This window comes from Malaya genurostris, chromosome 3 (assembly GCF_030247185.1).
Source record: "Malaya genurostris strain Urasoe2022 chromosome 3, Malgen_1.1, whole genome shotgun sequence".
NCBI lineage: Eukaryota > Metazoa > Arthropoda > Insecta > Diptera > Culicidae > Malaya > Malaya genurostris.
In genome coordinates, this window is record NC_080572.1 from 230,150,203 (window position 1) to 230,175,682 (window position 25,480).

Here is a 25,480-nt window from a genome sequence, read left to right on the forward strand (position 1 = left end):
CATCTAACGAATTGTGTTTGTTAGTCGGATTGACTTAATTCAGTAATTAATCTCATCCAAGTCAGTCGATATAACAAAACCGCTTACGTTCAGGACGGAAGAATCCAAGTATAGTATTGTGTAGTGAACAATAGAACGATCTCGAAATGAGTGAACCAAACGAACAAAAGCTACTGCCGGTACGAAAGAATACAATTATTGTTGACTTCAGGCAGTGCAAACTTCGACCTTCGATACGAGAACTTGAAGGTTTGCTTAAGGAGCAAATGCATCTTGACATTAAATGTGTGCATTTACTTCAATGCAATAAGACAAATAATGTTATTTACATCCAGTTTTATAAAGAGTTGGATGCAATTCAATTTGCAAAAGACAATAACAATGTGCACTATGTGGAGCACGAGAACATTAAGTACAACATTCCAGTATATATGGAAGATAGTGCTATAGAACTGCGTGTGCATGATCTTCCCTCAAGCGTCACCGATTCTTATATTCGCAAAACTATGTCCCAATACGGAGAGATTCTATCTATCGGAAAAGAAAAGTGGAAGAACTTTTTCGTCGGTATTCTAAATGGCGTACGTTTGTTACGCATGCGTTAGAAGAGGCCTATACATTCTTATGTGACATTCGGTCAGGATACAAGAATTCCGTGCAAATCACTTATTACCTAAGACAATCAGATGGCCACATGTCAACATTGCCAAAAAACTGCTCACTACGGTAAGCCATGTGATAAACTGGACAAGGAGACAACTACACCAAAGGACAACGGTGCTTCCTTCACACCAACCCCAAGCAACCCCAGTACACCTGTGACAGCCACCAACAACAATGAAGCATCCCCTTCAACGAATCCATCATTATCCCCTATAGAACAAAGTACACCAATTGCAGTTAACAACTTACTCTCCAACCAACCAGCAACTGCAACCAATGTATAACAAGGTGCATCTACAGCAACTAGCAACGAAAAAAAGACGGAAATCGACAACAATACCATCGATGCGGCAATGGATGACGAGACGAACCACGAACGAAGCGCCCCTCAATCCTCGCAGGAGGGAAATGGAAGCTCCTCTTCCCCTAGAAAAAGGGTGACGAGATCCAACTAAAAAAAATTTATTCAAAGAATCGGCTCAATCGGCCACGTAAAGCTTGTACGCAAATAGGCCTGAATAAAAATATCTTTTGAATAACTTAATTCGATTTTATGATTGCCTTTTTCAAAGTCTCTTGTGAAGTAGTTTTATGTGTAAGTGGTATAACGTGAAAACCCCATATAAACTACAATACCTTAAGTTTTTTTTTACAAAATCTGGTTTTAGGAGGCACTTTTTTAGAAAATACTATATACAATTCTACTTGAGTTACGGAAATAGTACCTTTTACAAATTTGTTTGAAATGGCTTTATGCCCATTTTTTTTAAGTAACTTTGCCCCTATGTTGACCCTGAGCTTGAATAATATTTTTATCTCACTTTAAAGGGGATTTATTACATGAACAATATTTTCAATACAACTATCATTCTGAGTAACTTCACTGAAGATACTGTCTCTCGAAAATCACGTTTTTAATGTGTTAAAAATTAAGAGCGTAAAATTTAGCTTTTGTACTTAGATTTATTGACCCCTTCATCATAATGTCATTCGAATGTCAAACGTCAATATACTTTTGAAAATAAATTTTAACATTGCAGTGCTTTTTAATTGGACCATGTTCCAACTAACGAATACCCAATTAACGAACACTCTAACTAACGGCACAGACTAACAAACATGGCACTATGAGTAATTTCTTCTGAAAATAAATTTTCGTGGGGCACTGACTCCACCTTTGTTGAACTGCGCGAACTGTTTACTATCGGTACACCCCTTGTGTCATGTAAATGTTTTTTTTACTAGTTGGTTCCTACCCGTTTGGCAACACAGATCAGCTGCTTGCAGGGATGCTTGACGCCATCAGGCTTTGTATAATATTTGAAAATGAATTGTCGCAATCAGTTATGGGATAAGGTTGTTAATATATTTAACTTTTTTAGCGATGTTTGAGAGCAATCATTTATTTTTCTTAAAGTTTTTCAGTAAAATATTTTTTTTGGGTACGTGAAACCGATTATTGGTTTGTGGTTTTTACATAGGTGACATATGTATTCTTTTTCGTTAGTTTTTCGTACGGACTGTTTAAAAAGGTCATTATCGGGCCCAACGTAAAATTAACTTGTAGTAATCTAGGCTATTGTTGATTGTGTTAGTAATTTTCATCCGAAATTATATAGCAGCAGGACAGAAGTAAGTAAATATCGTAACAAAACATGGGTTCGATTTTGTATTGGCACATTGTAAGCCGGGAAACTGAATTACCGGTAGTGACACCTGCCAATGAAAAATGGAACCAAGAAAGGAGGAATTTTCATATCGGCAGTAGTGACTTGCAACATTTTTTTTGTTGATTCAATTGTACAAATAGATATCAGCAATAAAAGTGCACTCGGATTAGAAGAAAATCGATTTCAAAGTGATTACTACAACTTTTTTTTAGTGTAAACGATTAAACATGGAAAATATTCAGAAATGTGTAAAATTGGGTAAGTTAGGATTTTTCGGATCAACATTTTTTTAAACAGAAACTAGTGTAATGTTGATTTCTCGAGTACTAGAATGTATAACGATCGGGTACTATTTATTTTGGATACTTTATCTGTTAAATCCAGTCATTTAAAACCAAGTTCAATTCTAAATAAACGTTAGTTTTCGCATAATGAATTAAGATCACCATTACCACCTCGGAGCAAACACTTTTTCTTCAACTTCTACTATGATTTTTCAAATGAATTTGCTCGGTTTTATAAAAAAAAATCGTTGAAAAGGTGGAGTAATTAGAAATTATCCTACCGATTTGACAGCTCTTGCTAAAAGTATTATCTCAACACAAGCAGCGCCTCTACATTTCAATTTTGCGATAATATGCCAATTGCGTTAGAGGATGCTAAGTAGGCACAATTAGGGATGTCGGAAATTTCGAATTACTCGATTATTCGATAATCGAGTATAATTTTGAAACTAATCGATTGAAATTTATTCGATTATCTGGGTTATTATTCGATTACTCGATTATTCATTCGATGGGATTTTTTTAATTATTCGATTAGCTCAATAATCGAATATTAGTTTTAAGCTATTCGATTAAATATTACTCGATTATCAGGGTTATTAATCGATTACTCGATTAATCGATCGATATTACGACATCCCTAGGCACAATTCTGTATTTAGTTTTGACAATATTTATTAAATCTGTATCCTGCATGAAATCTACATGGACGTATATAAATCAGTACATTACAGACATCTGTATGAATGGCAACTCTGTTGGTGAATAAAAAAAAGCACAGGCTAGATGACAGACTGGATGTTTTTGATAAGGTAACGTGGCACCATCATGACATATGCGAGTACTGTCCAAACTGAAGGAACATTCTAAATGACCGTTAAAATGATTAAAGAATCCAATTTGAGTGTCCTGTCTGTTAGTCTGCGCTATCGGTGCACCAACTAGCGAATTCACGACAAGGGCTCACGAGGATATGAAGAATGAATGCTCATTGAATCTGTTATTCTATAACTTTAATCTATAGGAGTAACATCTTTTTATTGTAGGAATTTCATTTTATTTGTGAATACAGATAAATACAGATTTTTTATGCAAAGAAATACAGATTTTCAATGAAAAAATCTGGCATCTCTGGTCCGCCATACCCAATTTCGTGAGACAATTACAAACACAGCCAAAACCGCCCTATCTCTCCACCAGTGCTAATTCTACATCGTGAGGTCAATGCCCTTTTTTGTTCGATCTTGTATTATTATTATATATTAACTGATTTGTTTTTTCCTAGGTTTCCTCCAACAACAGGTTACTTTTTTCGAATGAAGTATGTCTAAATATGTTTTTGTTCTCGAGCGTTATGGTTTTCACAGCGACTGCCGAGAACAGTCTCTGGGTGGCGAACTTTTCCCGCACTAGTCGCGAAACTATACAATATGCTCATACGTTGAGAGTCACACCGGAAGTCCGCTACCTTTTCGGCTAGTGTAAGAGACTAACTCTCTGCGAGCACCGAGTCATCCGGAATCGTACTTCAAAGTAAATGTTGATTACTTATCGGAAAAAGCTTACGATTTCTACTTTTTCACATCGCTGTCACATCTGCAATCGACTTCTAACTCTGCGTAACATAAAAAATAGGATTTTTTTTGTACAAAAATATGTAACAGAAATTTCAATAAGGGCGCCACCACATCCTACCGGAGAGAGATTCAAACAATTTATACTAAAACCGTCAACGTCGTGGTGGGGATTCACCAGTAAGACTAGCATCCATGCAACCCAGAAAAAATCCCCTGTTCGGTACACAAGCGGAACACCGGTACAGATAAGACTGGGACGAGTATCAGTAATCATGTTTGAGAAGTTTATGTGGGTCCATATAAAAACAAACTGTCAAGCTTTTTTGTGCACAAAGAGAGCTGTTTTCGCTCAACCTCATCACGCGTACCCGTGAGCATGAAGCTGCTACCAGCAACGAGTCTTTGCGTCCTGGTGACTGTTCTGATAAGTCTCGGCGAAACAAAAAAGTTCGATAAGTGTTCACTAGCCAAGGCGCTGCTAAATCACGGATTCAACAAGGCAGATTTAAAGAATTGTAAGAAACTAAACGTAATCCGAGTTTTTGGCAATTGAAAAACTTGTGTTATTTTTCTTTTCGCTCATATCAAGGGGTTTGTTTGGTGCAAAACGAGAGTGGCATGGACACAACGAAAACTAACAAGAATCGCAACGGGTCCAGCGATTGGGGTCTCTTCCAGATTAACGATCGGTATTGGTGTGATCCGCGGGATAAAAATAAGAAGAGCTCCAACGAATGTAAGACTCCGTGCTCAGGTAAATGGTGCTACATTATTGGGTTCTTGAATTACGAGTGATTTTTTAATGTCATGTTTACAGCCCTTCTGAAGGATGACATTACGATAGCTTCGGCGTGTGCCAAGAAAATCTTCAAACGACATGGCTTCCGGGCGTGGTACGGATGGTTAAACAAATGCGACGGAAAACCATTACCCGATTTGTCCAAGTGTAAACTATGATGAACTAGTAGAACTCAACGACATATAGATAACTATTACTCATACGAAATTCGCATCCATGATGGTTTTATAGTGCGAAAAATAAAAATAAAAACAAGACATAAAAAATAGAATAACTCTTGCGTTGCCCGTCCTGTGGTCAGTGAACACATGGGAGAAAGTAAACCTAATAGCGTGGTGTAGGTTCTTTTTCAAGAACATTTCGCTCATTTGGTCCCCTACGTATATAGGATGTTATTCTCGACAGCTTAATGTGTCGATTCGCGACAGTTGAAGTGATTATTGTGTGGCATTTTATTCGTTTGCTCGAGCCGATCTGATCATCTGAACATCAAGTAATAGTGCGTATGTTACTGAATGTGGAAAAAAGTGTTTAGACTGATTCAACTTAGTTGTCTAACGGCAGATACGAATCGAAACCGAGATAACGGCAGCCAGTGCTCGAGTGAACGGTGCGGTAGAAAGAAACTTGAAACGGTATTCAATCAAGATACGAAAAATTCTCTAGAAAAAATGGAACATGTTTTTGATTTCAACCCGAACAATCGAGTTGATGATGTTCATAAATGTAAGTGCGAATAGAAATGTTGCTATTCTACCAGATAAGCGAAAATAATTTCATAATTGTTTCAGTATTTCCTTCAACAATTACAAAAGGTTTACATCTATTGACAATGACTACAGAAAGGATTTCATATTTTCAAATCACTAACCTCCCGAGCCTCCCACTCGGTGTCACCGAACTTTGCCGACATGACTTCTGAATTGCCACCGGCTGGTGGGTGCCTTCTGGGTGCACTTTGTGACATTGTAAAACCGTATCAACTGTCCCCGCTAGACTGACTATTTTTCTTCTTAACACTCGGCACTGGGATCACTCGCTACTAGCACTAGCATTTTACATCTCAGGCCAAAATACACTGCACTACCAAGAAAATTACGGATATTTTCTCAGATTCATAATATTGATTTTTCCTACAGATTCATATTGTGCTTTGAAGATTGACTCTTCCGTGGAGTCTGCGGAAGTTCGTTTGGGAACCGATTACACTTTCCGTAGGATCTACCACTGCACAACGCACATATCCTGTTTCTCGTGCACATACGGTATTAACTTCAGAATCTACCGTTCACTTACTATGTTTACCACTGGTTTAAAATCTCAAAATAACAGCAAAAAGAACTGTTTCGTAAAGCTGCCATTTTTGTGTAAATCAAATATTGTTTTGGCGTATGACAGTTCTCGTTCGATGCGTGTTGCGCACAGTGTAGTGTTCCACACTGTACATATTATAGCGAATCAGTTGTGGAACCTATTGTGGACAACGTCTCGTTGCCATAAACAGCACTAAGGGATTTTCGCGGTCATTGAATGGATAATGATTGCGAGTTTATCTGTCAACATTCAAAGAAAATCTCGGTTGATTTTTCATTAGGGCGTATAAGCAAGTAGAAGTTCCTCTTTGTTTACTTTCTCTTCTATTAATTACCAAGCGATTTACACGTCTATCACTTAACTCTTTGCATAGAATGATGCCTGAAACTTTCGACTGCCACTTGCTCTTACGGCCTTCTGAAAAATCAACCGAGAATTTCCATTTGTAAAACAGATTTATCTGTCAAAATTCAAGTTGAATTAAATTTCCATTTGCAAAATCATTTATTTGTTTTATTTATAATTTATTTACGTCATTTTTTCAAGCGAAAAATTAATTTTAGGTTGAGAAAAATCATTTTTTACTTCTGTTGTTTTTGCAGCAACCAAGATTCTGTTTAAAAAAAATTGCTTTGTTTCGATTTCAGCATGTGAGAAAATATTGTGTTGATCCAATGTTGATCATTTTTAAGTGGTAATTTTCGTCGCATAAAAATTAACTTTAAGCACCGCTCAGATGCGCAAACCAAACCAAATATGCGATATTATGATGAAAAATGGGTTTTTACTGCCTTTTGATTTATTCCTCTAGCGTTCAAAATAACCTCAATGGAATCGAAACAAAATCCGGATCTCGATATTTGTTCACATGTTATCTTATAAAATTAAACATGAATTAATTAAACATGGCTTATACGAAACAAAATATAACAACTTTTCTTGCAATTTCAAATGAATAGTTCTTGTAACAGATCCTAAAATTCTAGAAAATGATTAAAATTAAATTAAATTTAATCATCAGAAAGAAAGGTTCAAGTAATAAAACTTAGATGACGTGTTAGGTAAAAATTAGTTTTGCGTTCGATTGCCAATGAACCTTTCTGATAGCTCACTTACAACCACAAATGCTCATTCGTCATTTTGAAATTAGTTTGTTTTCATCACGAAACACCTAACCTTCAAACAGTTTTAAGTACGATTCAGACGACAAGTCAACTTCCGTCAACGTTAACGGGCAGGTTAGATTAGTTAAAGGCTTTCATTTTTGAAATGTATACACGTTCTGTACGTAAAAACGTTCCGTGAGGTTGGCATAGCGTGTTAATAATTGTTACATACAGCTCCTATGGGTAAGGGATAAACAGTTTCGGAAAATCCTTTTTTTTACATTTTCTTGTAGTTTAACATTTCAAAAATATTGTAAAAATATTCAGTGTAAGTTACCCAAAATATTTTTTTCTCATTTTTTCAGAAAAACGTGTTTCTCTGAAAACCAATTTTACAAAGTCCGTGAACACGATCCTGCCAAATCTACTGAACCGATTCTTTTCAAACTTTGAACATACTTTTTTGGTAAAAAATGCCTCCCCTACGTTTTTGAAATTTTTCCATTTTCATATTATGGTAATTTTTCACTTCAAAATTGGCGGAAAATTCAGCGAAAGATCGTTATTTGGCTTAAATGTCCCACGAATTGTTGAAAAAACCAAAATAAATAACTCGTACTTTAAGTAAATTGGAGAACATTTTTGATTTCGGATCATTCTACGCCAAGTTATCGTGTTCACCGCGCAACGTGATTCTTAAAAGAGGTTTGAGAAATGTTCTGTTACCGCCTTATTTTTCGAAATTATGTACGGAAATTCAAGTAAATATTCTTAAAATGATGCTTTATAATGTAAAAAAAGTTTGAATAAATTTGCTTAAGCTGTTTCTCTGAGGAAAATTATAAAAAGTGATGATGAAATAAAACATAGAAGGCGTTGAGTTGTTTTGAGTTTTGCATTTGAAAACAAATAATTAAATATGAGAGATTTCACAAACGTGTTTTAAAATCTAGCTTCATACGGAGAGGAAATAGTTCCGTGGGACAGCTTATGATTGGTTGAAATTAACATAAGCAAGTACTCGACTCGAGTACTCGAGGATTCGTAGTGTCAGTAGAATCGTAGCACCAGCCATGCAATGGTTCTGTACACTCTGAATCGGCTGCGAAGTCTGTTGAAACAGAAGGTCAAATTCCACTACAGGAATGTAATACCAAGGCTTTGCTTTAAGTACTCGACTTCGAAATCAGGGTTGCTGCATTTCAATCTGCATTTTTGAGGAGAAAAATCTGTAAATCTGTATCGGGGGATCAAAAACGTTATTGTGCTTGTCAGAAGAAATCAAGAACAAGGTCTCTCGTCTGGTCACAGCTCTAGCGAAGTTCACAGTGCACCAATGTTATGTAGAACTTAATCCGATATTATAGGAAATTTTACTGTTTTTATAACATTCGTTTTAAAACCCATTTATTCTACACTATAAGCTTAAAACGTATCCAGAAAAAGTTTTTCTTTTTAATATGAGCCCGATAGTAGAAGCAAGAAACGAACGTGGATCATAATCAAGGCAACAAAATACGGATGATGTAACGTAGTACAATGAATGAATTTAAAATGACAGTTTCACTCACGTCGCTCGGAATTTCCTCTGTGCTAGACCAGAGCTGCAAATTGTCAGTCATGTCAAATGACCTTGACAGACTGACTAAAATCATCGTCAACTGTGATCGGTACGGTCAAAGTGTCTGTCAAATGGGATATTCGATAGTTCAATCACAGACTAACAAACATGACAGTATGAGTAATTTCTTATTGAAGAATCCAACCAACTCTTTTGCGATCGATGCGCTGCCCGAGTGGCGAGCTTTGAACTAAGCGATGGTGATAATTTTCAGATTTTGCTTGAAGATTCGAACAAAATGCATGGTTTTTATTTTTTTTTCTTATGAATCGAATACTAACATACAAAAACGTGTGAAAATTTGGTAAAAAAATCGATCATTAATGATTCAGTAACTTTCCGTGGTATGTTCGATTGATATTTATGGAGAAATCGTAAGATGAAATATCAAATTCGAAGAAGTGAGGTTGGGTACTGTTTTCATATCTGGGATATTCTTTGATTTTTGGGTTGGATTTTGAGATTAATGGATAAATTATGATCAAAAGTTTTATGACTAGTCTATTTACTCATGTTTTATCATTTAAATAAAATCTGTATGTGAACTGAAAATTTCAAATTTCATCCGAGATTGTCAAGACTATAGGACAATTTGAAATCATATGTTTGATGACAACACGTGAATAATCGTTTTTCTTACCCATATTTGTAAGGTTTTGCCATCTGCATTCTTTCAAACTCAAGTAAATTGAAAAATTCGTCAAAAATTTTTCTAAATGCATGGGATATGTCAAAACAATCACCATAACGCCATCTCGTGGTGACCACGCTGATTGGATTCTTCAATAAAAATAATTTTTCGTGATGCACTAGTTCCACCTATATTGTACTGCGCGAACTATTTTCTATCTGTACACCCCTAGTGTTATGAAAAAGTTTTTTTACTAGTTGGTTTCCCCTCGTTTGTCAACACCGATCAGCTGCTTGCAGGGATGCCTGATTTCATCAAAATATTTGAAAATAAATCGTCAATAAATTATTGGATTATGTTGATAATATATTTAACTTTTTCGCGATGTTGGAAGGTAACCATTTATTTGACTCAACGTTGTTCATCTAGACTATTTTTTATTGTGTTGGTAGTTTTCACCCGAAATTAAGTGGCGGCGGATCAGAAGCAAGTAAATATTGTAACAAAGCGGGTTCAATTTTGTATTGCGTTGGAGGATGAGAAGTAGGCAAAATTATGTATATAGTTTTGGCAATATGTATTAAATCTGTATCCTGCATGAAATTCGCATGGACGTATACAAATCAAAACATTACAGGTTATTCTGTATGAATGGCAACTCTGTTGGTAATTGAAAAAAATAAACACAGTCTAGATGACAGACAGGATGTTTTTGATAGGGTAACGTGGCGCCATCATGACACATGTGAGTACTGTCCCAAATAAAGGAATATTCAAAATGGCCGTTAAAATGATTGAAGAATCTAATTTGTGTGTCCTGTCTGTTAGTCTGTGGTTCAATGACCAAGTAACATTAGAAGTATACTCAGTCAAAGACAGGTGACGCATTTTGTTCTCTCTCTCTCTCTCATTCTCCTATTCCCTGTTGAAGTAAAAAAAATTCCATGAGAGTACTAACATAAACATAAATTGATAAAGTTAATTGTTCTTTGTAAAAAGTCATCGGATTTCGAAGTTTATTGGTGTACATGAATTTAATTCAATGTTTATGCTGCTTGATTAATATTTAGTCACATCGTAGTCAAGCAGTGACAGGAAAAATGAAGATAATATCAATCGCGTCGGCAATCAATGAGCGTCCTGGTGAGTATAATATCAAGAGAATTTAAGTTATGACAGATCGGCTCTCAGACACTTAATATATGATAATTGGTAGAGCCTGGTTGGCAGCAGTCCAGTGACATAAACTTTCCAATCTTCGTCGTGCAAATTTACTCGTTGATAGTGACATTTAGCAGCTCTGGCTGGGAGTTGAACGATATGACTTAGGGTTGCACGTTTAACGCTGAAATCTCACAACCAACACACACGCAGAGAAAAAAATTGTAAAAATAACTTATTTCGGGTTTCACACAACGAATGTTTTTTTTTTTAAATAGTGACAATAGAAAATCTGATTTGATATAGCAAATATTGATTCTAGAAACTGCAAAACAGAACAATAAATTTTTCTCAGCGGATTAGTTTGTTTCAAGCGACATTTTGATAAAAATAACAAATATTTTACTAGAGCGTTCCTGTCAATTTCTTGATAAATAATTTCACATTAAATTCAATTTAAAAAATTAATTTTAAATTAACGAACTTTAGATTAAGTTAATCATTGTTGCGTTTAAAATTCACAAACCTTTTAATTTGAAATAAATTTTCTTGAATTAAGTTATTTCAACTAACGCTTTTATATTTTGGAATCATTCATTTTTGTTTGTTTTTAATAATAAAATGATTTCTTTCAAGCATATTTACAAGGTAATTTTTGATACAACATTCTATTTTGATTTATATTCGTTTTCAAATTTCTGAAAAGTATTTTTTAAGTTGAGAATTGTTTTAAAATTCCTCCGTTGTTACAAGATGATCGATATAATACCATGTCGCAATCAAATCTAGTTTTTTTTTTAAATTTTTATAGCATCCCATGATGCGGTGCTCCATCAGTCCGGACAAGATAGAGATCCTGCATCAGGTATTGTTTCTAAAGAAAATTTGTTATGTAATGTTATGCAATTTTCAAAAATATTCTTAAATATAAAAAATAATATATAAAATTTTAACTAAAAAACGCGTAAAAACTTTTCCGCTGTACAAAAAATGTTGTAATTTATTCACGCGGAAAAACAATCGCTCTGGTTTATAAGAAATGAAACTATTACGGTTCATTTAAACAGTAAATTTAATTGTATCATTACATAAATATGGGCTTTGATAAATTGAATTTATTTTTTTCTTGACACACAGATATATCAGAATCAAATCAAATCTGATTGATACATAATAAATAGTTAGCTTATTTCTACAAAAAATAACTCAGTATTAACAAAAATATTTTTGGTTTGGTTAGACCGAAATTTTGATTCAAATCAAACAGAGATCGTTGTTGATGTTGAAGGGAGAAATTGATTCAAAAAATCATATTCTAGCTTTAAATCGAATAAAAAAAGTACTAACTGTTTTGTTATTTTAAACATGCTCCATTTCTCTGCGTGCACTAGTGAAAGTATAAAGAATTGAAATGATTTTTTGATGATTCCGATTGTTGACGAAAATTACAAACATTTAGTGATGTCTAATTTTTCGTATTAATCGATTATTAGGTATTCGATTATTAAAAGAGGAGTCGATTAGTGTAATCGATTACTATAAGGCATTAATCGATTAATGCAATTAATTGATCAAATTATTCTAAACAGAATCAGAGCTGCCAAATGAAAATCTACGTTGAATACCTAGGACAGGACCAGACAACTGGCTTCTTTTTCAGAAAAATATTTCTTTTCTTATTCCGGTTGCTCCCTGCTGTAAATAATAAATGCCTCGCGATTACTGTTGCCAGTAGAGATAATTATTCATTCTGAAAACTTTCTCCCCTTATAACATGCAAGTATTTATCATTTGAAAACACTTAGACAAATGTTATATCGGTCAAAAATATATCTCTGGATTCATTTTGATCAGATGTTTGTTTTGAAGAAAACGTTTAGTTGAAACAGCTTAATAAAAATTTTCTAAAACACTCAATTATGGGTAATTAATTTTTGCAGCTTTATTAGCGGCCCTTACACGAGCATTAAAAATGTCATTTTAAATGATGACTAACTAATGATGTAATTCAAATTTGTTAGAAATTTCGTCATTAGTGCACCACTACACGTTCATTAAAATGATATTTTTTTTAACTAATGACATTTTTAATTACTCGTGTAAGGGCCGCTATTAACTAAAGTATTCAACATATTCTATTTGAGAAAAATAATAACATACAGAAGTATCCAAAGATTCGGTGCTATTCTCAAACAACATAATTCCAGTGATTGTTAAATGTACTCGTATACTTTCCGCATTGATAGAACTTAAAAACAAATTGAACTTAAATCCTATTGAAATTAATAATTTTGAAAAGATGACCCGAAAAATAAAATATCCAATATCAAGCTACATTGTTATCGACGATACTGACAACACTTTTTCTACCACCCTGCAGTAATATTGATTTCAACAACTTGTACTTGCTTATGTGAATTTCAACCAATCACGAGCTGGTCCGAAATTGGTCCTAAAAGTGGATTAACAATTGTCAGATCCTGTCCTAGTTGAATACCAAATCTTTACCATTAGTGTATCATACAGCAAGCCAAAATATGAGAAAATGTGGTTGAAATGTCTAGAAAGTTCAATAAAATCTATGATCAAACGGATGGAAAAATGTATAAACATTGTAACCGTGGGCAGAATGGACCAAAAATCATTATTTAAATTTAAATTCATATTTCCTTGAATTATGACAGATGAAACTGCAACTCTCATCATAGCAACGTTTAGCCTTAGGCTGCAGAAAGAGTAAGCGCAAGAAGCTGAGCCGAGTTTGGTGCTAGCGAAAACAGGAAACGTACAAAACAGAGGGACCCTGTCAGAGTGAAAGCTGAGCCGATTTCTCACTTGTTCTCTAAAAGAGACCTTTTGATTAGCTACTAGTATCATTCTCGCTTATAATTTGCCAATGCTAGTCACCAGTTCGGCTTCGCTTCTCACACCCACTATGACTGCAGCCTAAGGCTAAACGTTATCTACTAAGGCTGTGAACCATTTCGCGGTTAACGGTTCGATTATTGTGATTATGAAGATTGTCTTGGATTTTACAGTTCTGTTTGAAAGTCGAAAGTTTCGGGTATCATTTTATGCAAAGAGTCGAGTGGTAAACGTAAAAACCTTTTGGTAATAGACGATAAAGTAAACAAAGCGAAAATGTCACTTGTTCTTACGGCCTCCTGAAAAATCAAGCGAGAATTGTGTATACAGATAAGTACAGATATTTTGTTCATATTTCTATGAAAATACCTGGCATCTCTGGCTGTCAGTCTGACAAGCGGCTAAAGTTTGGTTTTGCCAACGTGCTATATTCTGTTCCACCCCTGAACTTGTTTTTGCAATTATATTGAAAGTTAGCCGCCCTGCATAAGTGATGCGGTCGTCAACACCATGAAACTCCAGACAGCTCACACACGCACACACACACTGACAATACACGTTAGGATTAGTGCGTTAGTTCGTCCGTGATCACTTTTCATTCATTCTTCAGGCGACTTTCCACAAGCACGTACGCGTCGCGTTTTGTCGTCGTCCGTTCGGTACATATAATTTTCATACAAAAATTGTGAGCAAAAGTTAACTCTTCGTGGTCGTCTTATCTTGTCACTGTGCTTCGCGTGTGATAATGCAGTGCATCGAATGTACGAAAAAATAAAAACGAAAAAGTGCGACGTTAAAAAATGAGCACTGAAAAAGTACAGCTTTTCTGCAGCTCGTCACTCTGAAGTGCAGCAATTTTTTTCTGGTAGCACAGCCCAGCAAGTGTCTAGTAAAGAAGTTTATTGAAGATGTTGGCAAAATTTTGTGCATGAAGTGTTTTTCGGATTGTGGCAGATTGCCCGTGCGGATCACGAATCGAGTGTGAGGTGTTGTGAAAAAAATGGTGCCGGGGACAAAGTGCTGAATTGAAGGGAAAATGATTCCTAGTTTCTGGAAAAGAAGGGCGTGCGAAGAATAAATGGTAAAGGAAAACAACGGAACGTAGGCGAAATCGTATTGGTTTTCCCATACAGTACCGAATATCTTGGAAGATTTCGATTCAGTGCACAGGATTTTCGGAAGATTAATATTTGATTCTGAAGATCAAGATTCGGGCCAGAGAAAGTTGTGAGGTGGAGAATTTAGTTGCCATATGTGAACGAAAAAACCTCATTTTTTGAGGTTTTTTATTCGTTTATTGAAACGGTGACATTTTTAGCCGAGCCCGTGCTTTTTTGAGAAATTATTCGTGATTAGAATTGAGATGATTATAGAATATTCATTTGTAAATTTCCATCTTGTTAATTTTTGAGGAGTAGTGCAAGTGAGATAGTCACTGCGATTGAAGTCAGTCAGGAACATAAACGAAAGAGAAAGCACTATTGCCACCGTCGCTCTCGTTTGTTGATTTGTGTGTGTGGGGGGATCGACGTTGGACGTCAAACGTCATTCTACTGCCTCCGACGATTGTCAGCCGTCGGCGGCTCGTGTTTCAGACCAAAATGGTGGCGAAGTTTTGTGAATAATATTTTTTCCTCCGATTTAGGTTGTATTGCCTGTGTGCGTGTGCGAATTCAGTCGGTAATCTACTGTAGTGTTGGTGTGAATGTGACCATTCTGTGTGATGGCCGATGTTCGCCATTGAGTAGAGTATAATAATAAATAAAAATTGTGAAAACAGCGGCCGAAGCCAGCATCAATAGCAGAGCGCGCGTGAGAGAGTAGAAACACATCACCAAACAGCAAGAACAGCCGCCAATAGTGGGATTCGAAAGCGCAGTGTTGATCATGTAAGAGAAAACTTGTGAAATAGTTAGTTGTAAAAGTTGAGACAATGTAACGATCGTGGATAAATTTTGCGAGAAAGATGAACGGCGAAATTGGAAACAATCTGTTCAAAGATTACCGAAGAACTGCTGTTATTATTACAGCCTTTTTCGTTTTATAAAATTAACATATTGAAACATTTCAGAAATGATGAAATTTGAATAAATTTTGGATATCAACAGATCTTCGATTTCGCTTCCGTATTTCTCGCTTAAAAAATGTGATACACCATACTAATGTTTTACGTATTTAGTGTACAGTGTATTTTAAATGTAACTTGTAGTGTTGTAAATATTTGAAGCCATGGTGGCCGAAATGAAAGCTATTTCTTTGAGAAAGCAATCGACATTCTGCACAGAGTTTTTAACAAATTATCGTATTCTATGTGTGCTTTCTGTAAACCAGTGACTTCTGGAGTAACAAAAAAAACGAGTCAATGAAATGAAGGCAAATTGCACCTGATGATCGGTAAATTTCATCTATCCAAAACGAGAGGAAAAACTTTCTAGGCGGGGCCGCAAATGAAAACGTCCCATTTCCGCTCAAACTACGACTTTTCCGGTCGCCCAACAGTAGTTTCTTCGTCGCGGTTGCTATCTGCGTCACCGTCCTTGCGGTATTCTAATCAAGAGAATCAGCACTGTTCGACAGCAGCGAATAGTTGTTTATCTCATTGCGATCGACAACAGCAACAACAACAACAACATCGGCACGATCAGTACGTTGAGTTTCGCGAAGGATTTCTGCGTCGAAGAAGTAGAAGCCGAAGCGGTCCCGAAGAACGTTTTATCCGGGAGGGATTCCATTTGTTGTCACCTGTCAGTCGGCTGGCCTCTCCGCAGCGAGCACTAAACTGCGAAGGTAAAACTCGTGAGTTTTCCTCATTTTACTGTTCGTTTTCGTTTTGCGTTGTTCTGATGAAATTTTGGTTTGGATTCGCGTTGAAAATATTTTTTATGTTCCGTTGGTATTTCTTTATTAAAACACTTGAGCCTGGTTTTGGAGGTTGGTTTTCTAATATGTAGATTAACATTTGGGATTCTGGAATGGCAACACATTTTTTTTCCGTGTAACATGCGTTTCCATTCTCCAGATAGTAGGTCACAAATGTCAAATGTCTTTACTGGGCGAGTGATAGAAAATGAAATAGATCGATGATCAACACCAACGCCGAATGCGCATTTGGTGAACTAATTGTTGCTCGACTGTCACTAAACGGTGGCGAGAGCACATCTTCTTCAACAAAAACGGTTACAGTAAATAATGTTTGTGTCGATTTTTTTCACATATATCCCATCAAAATGAACGGAAGCTCAATAATGATTTTAATTTTCTTATATTCGTTTTTATTTCATTTTAAATTTGATGTTTAAACGGTGTAAAAACGACTGCGTATCTTTTTTAAAATGCACTCTAGTTTTTTTAAGCGGAGAATGAGGTCCGCATGGAGTTTTGAAAACATGTCATAAAAATCGCAAAAGTAAGGACAAAACAAAAATTTTCTTTGACGGGTTACTTTTACTTTCATGAAACATCGAGATCTGGTGTTATCTCCGGAAATTTTTTTTTAAAGAATATCGACTTTGGGACATTGAAAAAAGAATTTTTTCTAAGCCAAATGTTTATAAAATGCATGAAATGTCGAGACTCTCAAGAAAAAAAACTTGTTGAAGATCTGGAAATTTGCCTGCAAAAAGCGCATAACTTTGGAAATTTGCATAACAAAAACCGCAAGACTGTAGAAATTCACATAAAAATGATTCGCATAACTTGGAAAATTAAAAAAAAAGTTTGACTCAAAATTCGCATAAATTTTGTAATTCGCCCAAAAAAACGCATAAATTTGAAAACTTTCATAAAAAAACTGCATAACTCTAAAAATTCGCATAGAAAAAAACTGCATCATTTCAAAAAATCGCATAGCTTTGGAAACTCGTATTTAAAAAAAACGCATACCTTTCAAAATTGACATAAAAAAACGCATAACTTCGAAAAATCGTATAAAAACCGCATTCGTTTGGAAACCGCTAAACTGAGACAAAAAAAACTCATCTTTCGAATCGACTCTAGTATCAATTTGGTTTTGAACTTCTTCATTAGAATTGAAGATCTCGACGAACTGATTCGAGTTGACATTTGGCCCTCCCGGGATTCGGTTCAAAAGTAGGTTCTCACAATGATTGCAAAGCCTTTCCAGATAAGAAAGACAACTGGAATTTGTTCAATTCTGTCGTTAGTTGTTCTTTAAGAAACAAAGACGTGGAAAAAATAGACAGTTCGTAATTTTGCATCACGACAATGGTTTGCCATGATCACAAGTAACAATACCAGCACAGTGGTTGTCGAACTGTTGATGTGGATCGAAGCAACCTAGATTTTAGATAGTTTTTGATTGCATTTTCGTAGTATTTCTTTATTCACAATACAACGCAATTAGTTTTTGTGTAAATTTTTCAAATCTTACGGTGTTCAAAAAAAATTTTATGGTGTTCTGAAATCAAACAATGCTCCAACCAACAACAACCTAGAAATCGGGGACTTTTTGGTGCAGTTACTTCAACTGAATATAACCAATAGTATTATCTACATTCAATTCTATTCGCATTACTTTGGAAATTTGCATAAAAAATTCGCATTACTTTGGAAATTTGCATAACAAAAACCGCAGGACTAGAAATTCGCATAATTTGGAAAGTTAATAAAAAGCATGACTTTCAAAATTCGCATAAATTTTATAATTCGCCCAAAAAACGCTGAAATTTGAAAACTTGCATAAAAAATCGCATAAAAAACTGCATCATTTTTAAAAATCGCATAGCTTTGAAAACTCGTATTTAAAAAAACGCATACCTTTCAATATTGACATAAAAAAACGGATAATTTCGAAAAATCGTATAAAAAACCGCATTCGTTTAAAACCCGCTAAACTGAGACACAAAAAATCTCTTCTTCCGAATCGACTCAAGTATCAATTTGATTTTTAACTTCTTCATTTTTAACTTGTTCGACGAACTGATTCGAGTGGTAGTTGACATTTGGCCCTCCCGGGATTCGGTTCAAAAGTAGGTTCTCAATGATTGCAAAGCCTTTCCAGATAAGAAAGACAACTGAAATTTGTTCAATTCTGTCGTTAGTTGTTCTTTAAGAATCAAAGACGTGGAAAAAATGATGGTGCGCATGAGTTCGTAATTTTGCATCACGACAATGGTTTGCCATGATCACAAGGAAGAACACCAGCACAGTGGTTGTCGAACTGTTGATGTGGATCGAGGCAACCTAAATTTTGGATAGTTTTTGATTGCATTTTCGTATTATTTCTTTATTCACAATACAACACAATTAGTTTTTGTGTAAATTTTCCAAATATAATTTCGAACATGTTAACCAAAAACATGAACATCGTTCGCATTCGTCGTTGGTGTTGACCATCGATCTATTTTATTTTATATATTTCGCCCGGTAAAGACATATGACATTTTTTGGCTTAATATCTGGAGAATGGAAACGCATGTTACACAAAAAAAATCCATTGCCGTTCCACGACAAAAGGGCCTTTCTCTTTCTCAAATTACCAGATGGATTACATATTTGATCCTCGATTCTTCGCATAATTTTCAAGTCAAAACCACAAGTTTTCGATTGATATTACAAACTTTGAAGAAATTTCAGTTAGGCTCTTTTGTCTCGGAACAATTGGTGTTTCGTTCATCTAAGCTTACATTTCATTCCGATACGTACGAACCTTATTCTGATGTGTCTAAAAATGGCGCTTCTACTTATAGATTCGAGCAATTGTACATTTTTGTCTTTGCTTGAAAATGTTTCGCAATTGGAAATGCACAAATCGAAGTAATGGAATCGGCTCATGAAGATATATGGTACAAACATTTTCCCCAAGTATTAAGAAATAGTTGAGGTAATATCGTTGAAAGGCTGACTACCTAACTTGTCATTCTCGAAATTATTTCTGTAGAGAGCTCTCCAGTATAATAAATTAATTAATATTAATAAACAATCAGACTCAAACAATGCTCCACCTAGAAATCGGGGACTATTTGGTGCAGTTGCTTCAACTGAAAAAAACCAGTAGTATTATCTACATTCAATTCTATTAGGAATTGAAAACAATTCAATTTGCTCGTTTAGGATCAAGATGCATTTGCTTCTTCTGCAAACCTTCAAGTTCTCGTATCGAAGGCTAAAATTTGGTTTCGCTTTAAGTCAATAACAATAGTATTCTCTCGTCGTAGCAGCTTTTGTTCATTTGGTTTGCTCATTTTTGGAATCGTATTTGATTTTTGCGGGCCCTAACATGGATGAGATGTTAAAACGAACTGATATTTTTTGTTTTGTCTTAAAAATTCATAAAACGTTGAGATCTGAGACGTTGTTATCTTGAAACAAATTATTTTGAAAAATATCGGTCCTGGAACTTACATCAGATCGCGACGTATTACGCATTCCTAAGACATCTGACATACAAAAGAAAATTCTATTTCAGAAATCTCGAAAATTTTCTAAGTAAGCAGAGTCGATTTTTTTATGTTTACACCAGATCTGGATGTTTCGTGCCTGTCTAATGCAAGACAAAACGCAAAACTTCGAAAAATTGCCTGAAAAACTTTTTTTTCACATAAAACCGTATATCTTTGAAAATGTGCACGCATAAAAAACTGCATGAAAAATACTTGTATGCTATACAAAGAGAAACATTCTTTCTAACCAAAACCCCTAAATGCCCCCATTTTGCGGCAACCGTCGTCAGTCGTTACTCGTTAACGTCCGAGACATCAGGAAGAATATTGCATTTCGGTGCAAATTTCCTTAAAGTGTTACATAAATAGCGTGAACTTTGCCACTGCAATTGAACTGATGAGCCGAAGGTGATTGAATCGTGAAAAAAAATAAAATTGAAAAACTACAAGGATCAGCCCCATGGGGTTGTTCGAGCCATTTGATGTGGAACAAGGCAACCAAAATTTCAAATGATCTACTATCAAACATCTCAACCTATCGTCACACTTTTCAATCCGCAATTTCAGGGGAGTCTGCTTAGATTGATCTTGATTAGGAACCATCACCAAACATTGTTTGTTTTATAACCGACCAAATTACATCAATATCCCAAATGTATGCAATTATATCTTTGTGCATACTTGCGATACGATTTTGATATTTAAGCTTCTCTTCGCCAAGCTTGTGTTCAAGTTCTGTATGAAAGCAGTTATTTTTATTGCGTTTCTCTACCATTACTACTATTCTGCGATTTCGGTTGAAGCGATAAACTTTTGCTCATTATCAATCGAGTTCATCTTATATAAATTAGAAATTAATCGTATGCACTCAAAATTTACCCAGGGGTAGTTGTCAATTTCTCAGGCGAAACGACATAACATGCAATTTTATTCGATCTTGCATAACACAAGATCAGAGCATACCAATTAAAGCTCCAAATCGTTTTATGGCACTTTTTGTCTTGCTGTCTAGCAACAACCTGCCTCTAGCATGCTACGCGTAGGACTGAAATGTTAGCTATAATTTTGCTTCTATTCGTAGATTCGCGTGCTTCCAACAGCTTCGCTTTTGCATCGATTGACCAATCAGAGCGATGCTTTCCCTTTGATATATCGCTTACTTCCTATGGCAGGGAAATCCGGTATGCCGGAGATTTTTAGCAGACAAAATAGGACACTGCTTGCTACTAATCAAAATTTCAATCATTTATAGTTGAAAATACGTTGCTTGATATATTCAAATCGCATCTTAGAAATATTTCCAATCAAATAATGAAATAATATTAATAATTGATACAAAATATACTGAGCTGTGAGTATTTAAAACCTGACCACATTTCTACGTGTATTTTTCCTTGAGTTTCTGATTTGCACCCCTATATAGAAAATAAAGATGTGTTCCACATCAAAAAAAAATTACATAGTTTTGATAATTCTCATCAAAAAGACGCACAACTTTGAAAATTCGTACAAAAAAAAATCCGCAAAAACTTTGCAAATTCGCACGTCTTAAAAAAAATTGAATGTACTTAGTGTGGCAAGCCATTTGCAGTTGTGGTGAAAAAAATCAATTGTGTCTTACAATCGGAAATGTGAACAGAAGAACATACACTCAAGTCTTTTTATGCGTTATTTTATATGTTTTTTCTGCGAATTTTCAAAGTTTTGTGATTTTATTGTTTCGTTTTAGAAATGCACGAAACGTTCTGATCTAGTGTTGTCTCGAAAAAAAGGCGGGTGGGTAATGTCAAAGACATAACTGGATGTCGTGAATATGAAAACAACTGACATGTTCCTTAACACTTCCGAATATCAATTAGTTGATCAATTGTAAGAATTATGCAAGCATCCCCCTTTTTTCACAATTTTCGCAAAAACCAAGAAGGCTTCACTTGATCTCGATTACTGTGAATTTCACACAGCGAAAGGTGCACAAATCAAATCAAACAGTTCTAGATTTGCACTAAACTGAGGATGTTTACCTTCGATTTGCGAGCAAGAAATCCTAATAGTTCTTTAGAAAACTTTTAGTGCCATGAGAACGGCTGATTCTGTGTGATGCTCTCCACCGTTGTTTTTTCACCAATGCAAATGACTGGCAGCTGTGACGTAATCGCTCTTGTCGGAAGCGAAACTAGCTTTGCAAACGACACAAAATACATCTGCTCGCAGTGGAGATAGAATCCAAACTGATCCAATTTTTGTTAAGAGGTTTCTTTTTACGTGATTTCGTCTGTAGCTTTTTCACTAATGGGCGGTCCTAACGGCTATAAAAATAGCATTTGCATTGGATTTGCATTTCATTGAAAGAAACTATCAGGATGCTGTACGGGATTCATTCCTGCCTTTCAGAAGGACCAAATTGGAGAACTCACTACGATATAAAGCACTGTTCGGAACATTTTTCTGGAACGATTTGTTGTACAGCAGCAGATAATTTGTTCTCTTCCTCAGAACGCGTTCTGATTGGCTGGTGTCAAATGAGACAGGTTTTTCAATAGTGAAATACTTCAATGCTATACACGTTTAAGTTGAAAATTTCGATTCTATTGGTAGTTAGATTATATAAATCCTGTCACAGATCACTGAGCTATGAGCTTTGCAAATACGACAAAGGGAAACGCGCCTCATGAATTATCCTCTTTGATACTCGATAATTTTGATAATTTAAATGATTTGGGATTATGTCACACAACTGAAAATTTTATCATAAAATTGTGAACATATTCCCGATGGCATGTAGCAAAAATTATGTTGATTCGTTAGATACAACAAGAGATATTCACGATCAAAAACTTATCACTCTCTCAGAGGGTAAATTTTGAAAAGGCACCGCATAGTAAAGTAAGTCGTATTCACGACAAAAATTAAGTCGATTCTCTGGGACTCTTTTTAAAAAATTTAAAAGTTAGATAACATCAGATCTCGGCATTTCATGCAGTTTTAAAACATGTGGCATCAAAACGAAAAGTTTCGATTTCGGAAATCTAAAAAATTTCCAAAGTCGATATTTTTTAGATTTACGCATTTTTAAGACATTTGGCAACAGAATTTTGCTTTTGATGCAAGATTTCAGCGGATTTTGAATGTGAATTCTGAGAGTTATGCGATTATTTTGAGGCTTATTTTCAGACTGTAGTACAAGCTAAATTCTTTTGTAAAAGAAATATGTTTTGTCATTTTTAAAGTTTCACGATTTGATGCTTTTCTGACTTACGCCGAAGATGTTTTAGCTTGGTAGGAACAAAATGATGTACTGAAGCTCGACCAAATTTTGCTTTTGAAGCAAAGTCAATATATCTAAAAAAATACCGACTTTACGTAAATAATTTCTTCGGCAAAAATGCTCGAAATATGTGTAATTTAAAAATCAAATAGAATTAAAAAACATTCTTAATCCACCAAGTTGTGTAATGATGCCTTTCTCATATTACTTATATTTTCAAAAATATCACTAGAAAATTTTGTCAAGAATTTTATATTCAAATATGAAAAAAATAAGAAACTTTCTTTGGGTATGAACTAACATAATCTTTTCAATTTGTAAACAGGTACGTCAAGTTAATAAGATTTTTTTTTGCATCAATTTTTCAATTGATTGCATAAACTTTCTATACGAGAAAGGCACGACTCCTATAGAAAAGAATCGTTATCATGACTTTGTGATAATACTAACAAATAGGTACAGAATGAATAAAAGATTTACATATTTTTCACCTGAAAAATATAGATTCAAATGTGGCAACCATGCACACTATATGGCATTGAACAAAGCACACTGCGAACGGATCAAAGCCGATGGTGTTTTCTTCTTCCATACCAGCACGTACCGACGCGTACCGATTTTGCATCGTCATTTTGTATGACGATTTGAATGTTTTGACACGAATAATTTCGGAACCGGGATTCGGATCTGGATGAAATTTCACAGTATCTTTTAAGATAATGAGAGCTTTAATTGGAATCATGATTTGTGCAAATCGATTTAACCGTTCGGTTGAGAAATCGGAGTGAGTCCCGTTTTTTGCCTTTCTCATATAAAAAGGTTATGCAATCACCGTGAAAACCGACTTTGAACCGAGGTTCGGAGGGCCGAGTGTCATATACCATTCGACTCAGTTCGTCGAGTACGCAAAATGTCTGTGTGTGTGTGTTTGTATGTGTGTATGTAACGTTTTTTCACATTAACTTTTCTCGGAGATGGCTAAACCGATTTTCACAAATTTTGTGGTCCCATACAAAATTCCTGAATATTATATGGATCCGACTTCCGGTTCCGGAGCTATGGGGTAAAATGTGCCAAAAAAATGAAAATATGTTTTCTAACTTTTCTCATAGATGGCGCGACCGATTTTTACAAACTTAGACCGACTTTTACAAACTCCTGTGGTCCCATACGTAATTCCTGAATTTCATCCAGATCCGACTTCCGGATCCGGAAATATAGGGTAAAGTATGTAAAAAATTTTATACCATCTCTGAAAAGGACGAAAAACCGTAAAAAGTTTTCTAAATCGACTTCAAATCTTCTCCAATTGATAGTATTTATCAGTAGACGGTCAAACAAACCGATTTCGGTTATTCTTTTAAGAATTTTAAATTATTTTGAAGAATACCACAGTATTATATATGATAGTATGATTGATTATGAGAAAGGCATCATTACACCACTAGGTGGATTAAAACAGGTTTTTTAGTATTTCTTCACTATTATCGGTGCTTTCGGAACCGGAAACAGGGGACTAATAATCCCAAAGTAGGTTTAAATATCCATCCAACTAACAACAAGATCTGCCAACTAGATTAGATGAATTTGCCAATAAGTTTTATAAAAATTTGCACCTCGTTTCGCTATTACTTGTGGAAAAATTCTCATGAAATCATGAAAATTTTTCACTTATCGCGGTGTTAAAACGGACTCGGAAGTCGGATCTGGTTTCGAATTTTCGGAGACTTTTCTAATAATTTTAAGAACTTTAAGCTTCTTAGTTTGTGAAAATCAGTTAGGAAATTTCCGAGAAAATTAGTTGCGCATTTTTCACTTCCGATTCCGGAGATATAATGGTATATATGACATAACCGACAAAACGCGTTGTTTTTTACCGCCTCAATTTTTTTGTCAGCGATGGCTGAATCGATTTCAACAATCTTAGCTTTGTTTGAAAGCTATTGCTAAAGCCATGGATTAAGTTTGAAGATCAAATTACTATTGCTTTCAGTTCCTAAGATATAACGGCACAAGTGACGTAATCGACTAATTGTACTTGTCTCATTGGCTCAAACTTCTCGAAGATGATCAACGAATTTCGATAAACTTATGGTTACTTCCAAGCTGCAAAAAAAATTTAA

At 35.1% G+C, this 25,480-nt stretch overlaps 3 protein-coding genes across 6 annotated transcripts in view; 2 read left to right on the forward strand and 1 right to left on the reverse strand.

The window, feature by feature from the left end:
- The window catches only part of LOC131433709 (coiled-coil domain-containing protein 102A), a 46,252-nt gene extending 39,855 nt beyond the window's left edge, over positions 1-6,397 (reverse strand). Inside the window, exon 1 of one of the 2 annotated variants that reach the window (XM_058600257.1) lies at positions 5,865-6,397. In XM_058600257.1, the coding sequence (XP_058456240.1) occupies positions 5,865-5,960 (96 nt within the window). In that variant the 5' untranslated portion in view covers positions 5,961-6,397. The remainder of the gene's footprint in view (positions 1-5,864) is intronic. The other variant, XM_058600258.1, reaches the window with a different exon arrangement.
- On the forward strand, positions 4,505-5,767 carry LOC131433710 (lysozyme-like). Its single transcript, XM_058600260.1, has 3 exons — positions 4,505-4,709; positions 4,784-4,948; positions 5,012-5,767. The coding sequence occupies exons 1-3, from the start codon at positions 4,571-4,573 to the stop codon at positions 5,149-5,151; spliced, it is 444 nt and encodes a 147-aa protein (XP_058456243.1). The 5' UTR covers positions 4,505-4,570; the 3' UTR covers positions 5,152-5,767.
- A 7,910-nt stretch (positions 6,398-14,307) lies between the features above and the next one.
- LOC131435640 (homeodomain-interacting protein kinase 2) overlaps positions 14,308-25,480 on the forward strand; it is a 232,080-nt gene continuing 220,907 nt past the window's right edge. Inside the window, exons 1-3 of one of the 3 annotated variants that reach the window (XM_058603742.1) lie at positions 14,308-14,923; positions 15,337-15,580; positions 15,871-16,478. In XM_058603742.1, the coding sequence (XP_058459725.1) occupies positions 16,139-16,478 (340 nt within the window). In that variant the 5' untranslated portion in view covers positions 14,308-14,923; positions 15,337-15,580; positions 15,871-16,138. The remainder of the gene's footprint in view (positions 14,924-15,336; positions 15,581-15,870; positions 16,479-25,480) is intronic. The other 2 variants (XM_058603740.1, XM_058603743.1) reach the window with 2 other exon arrangements.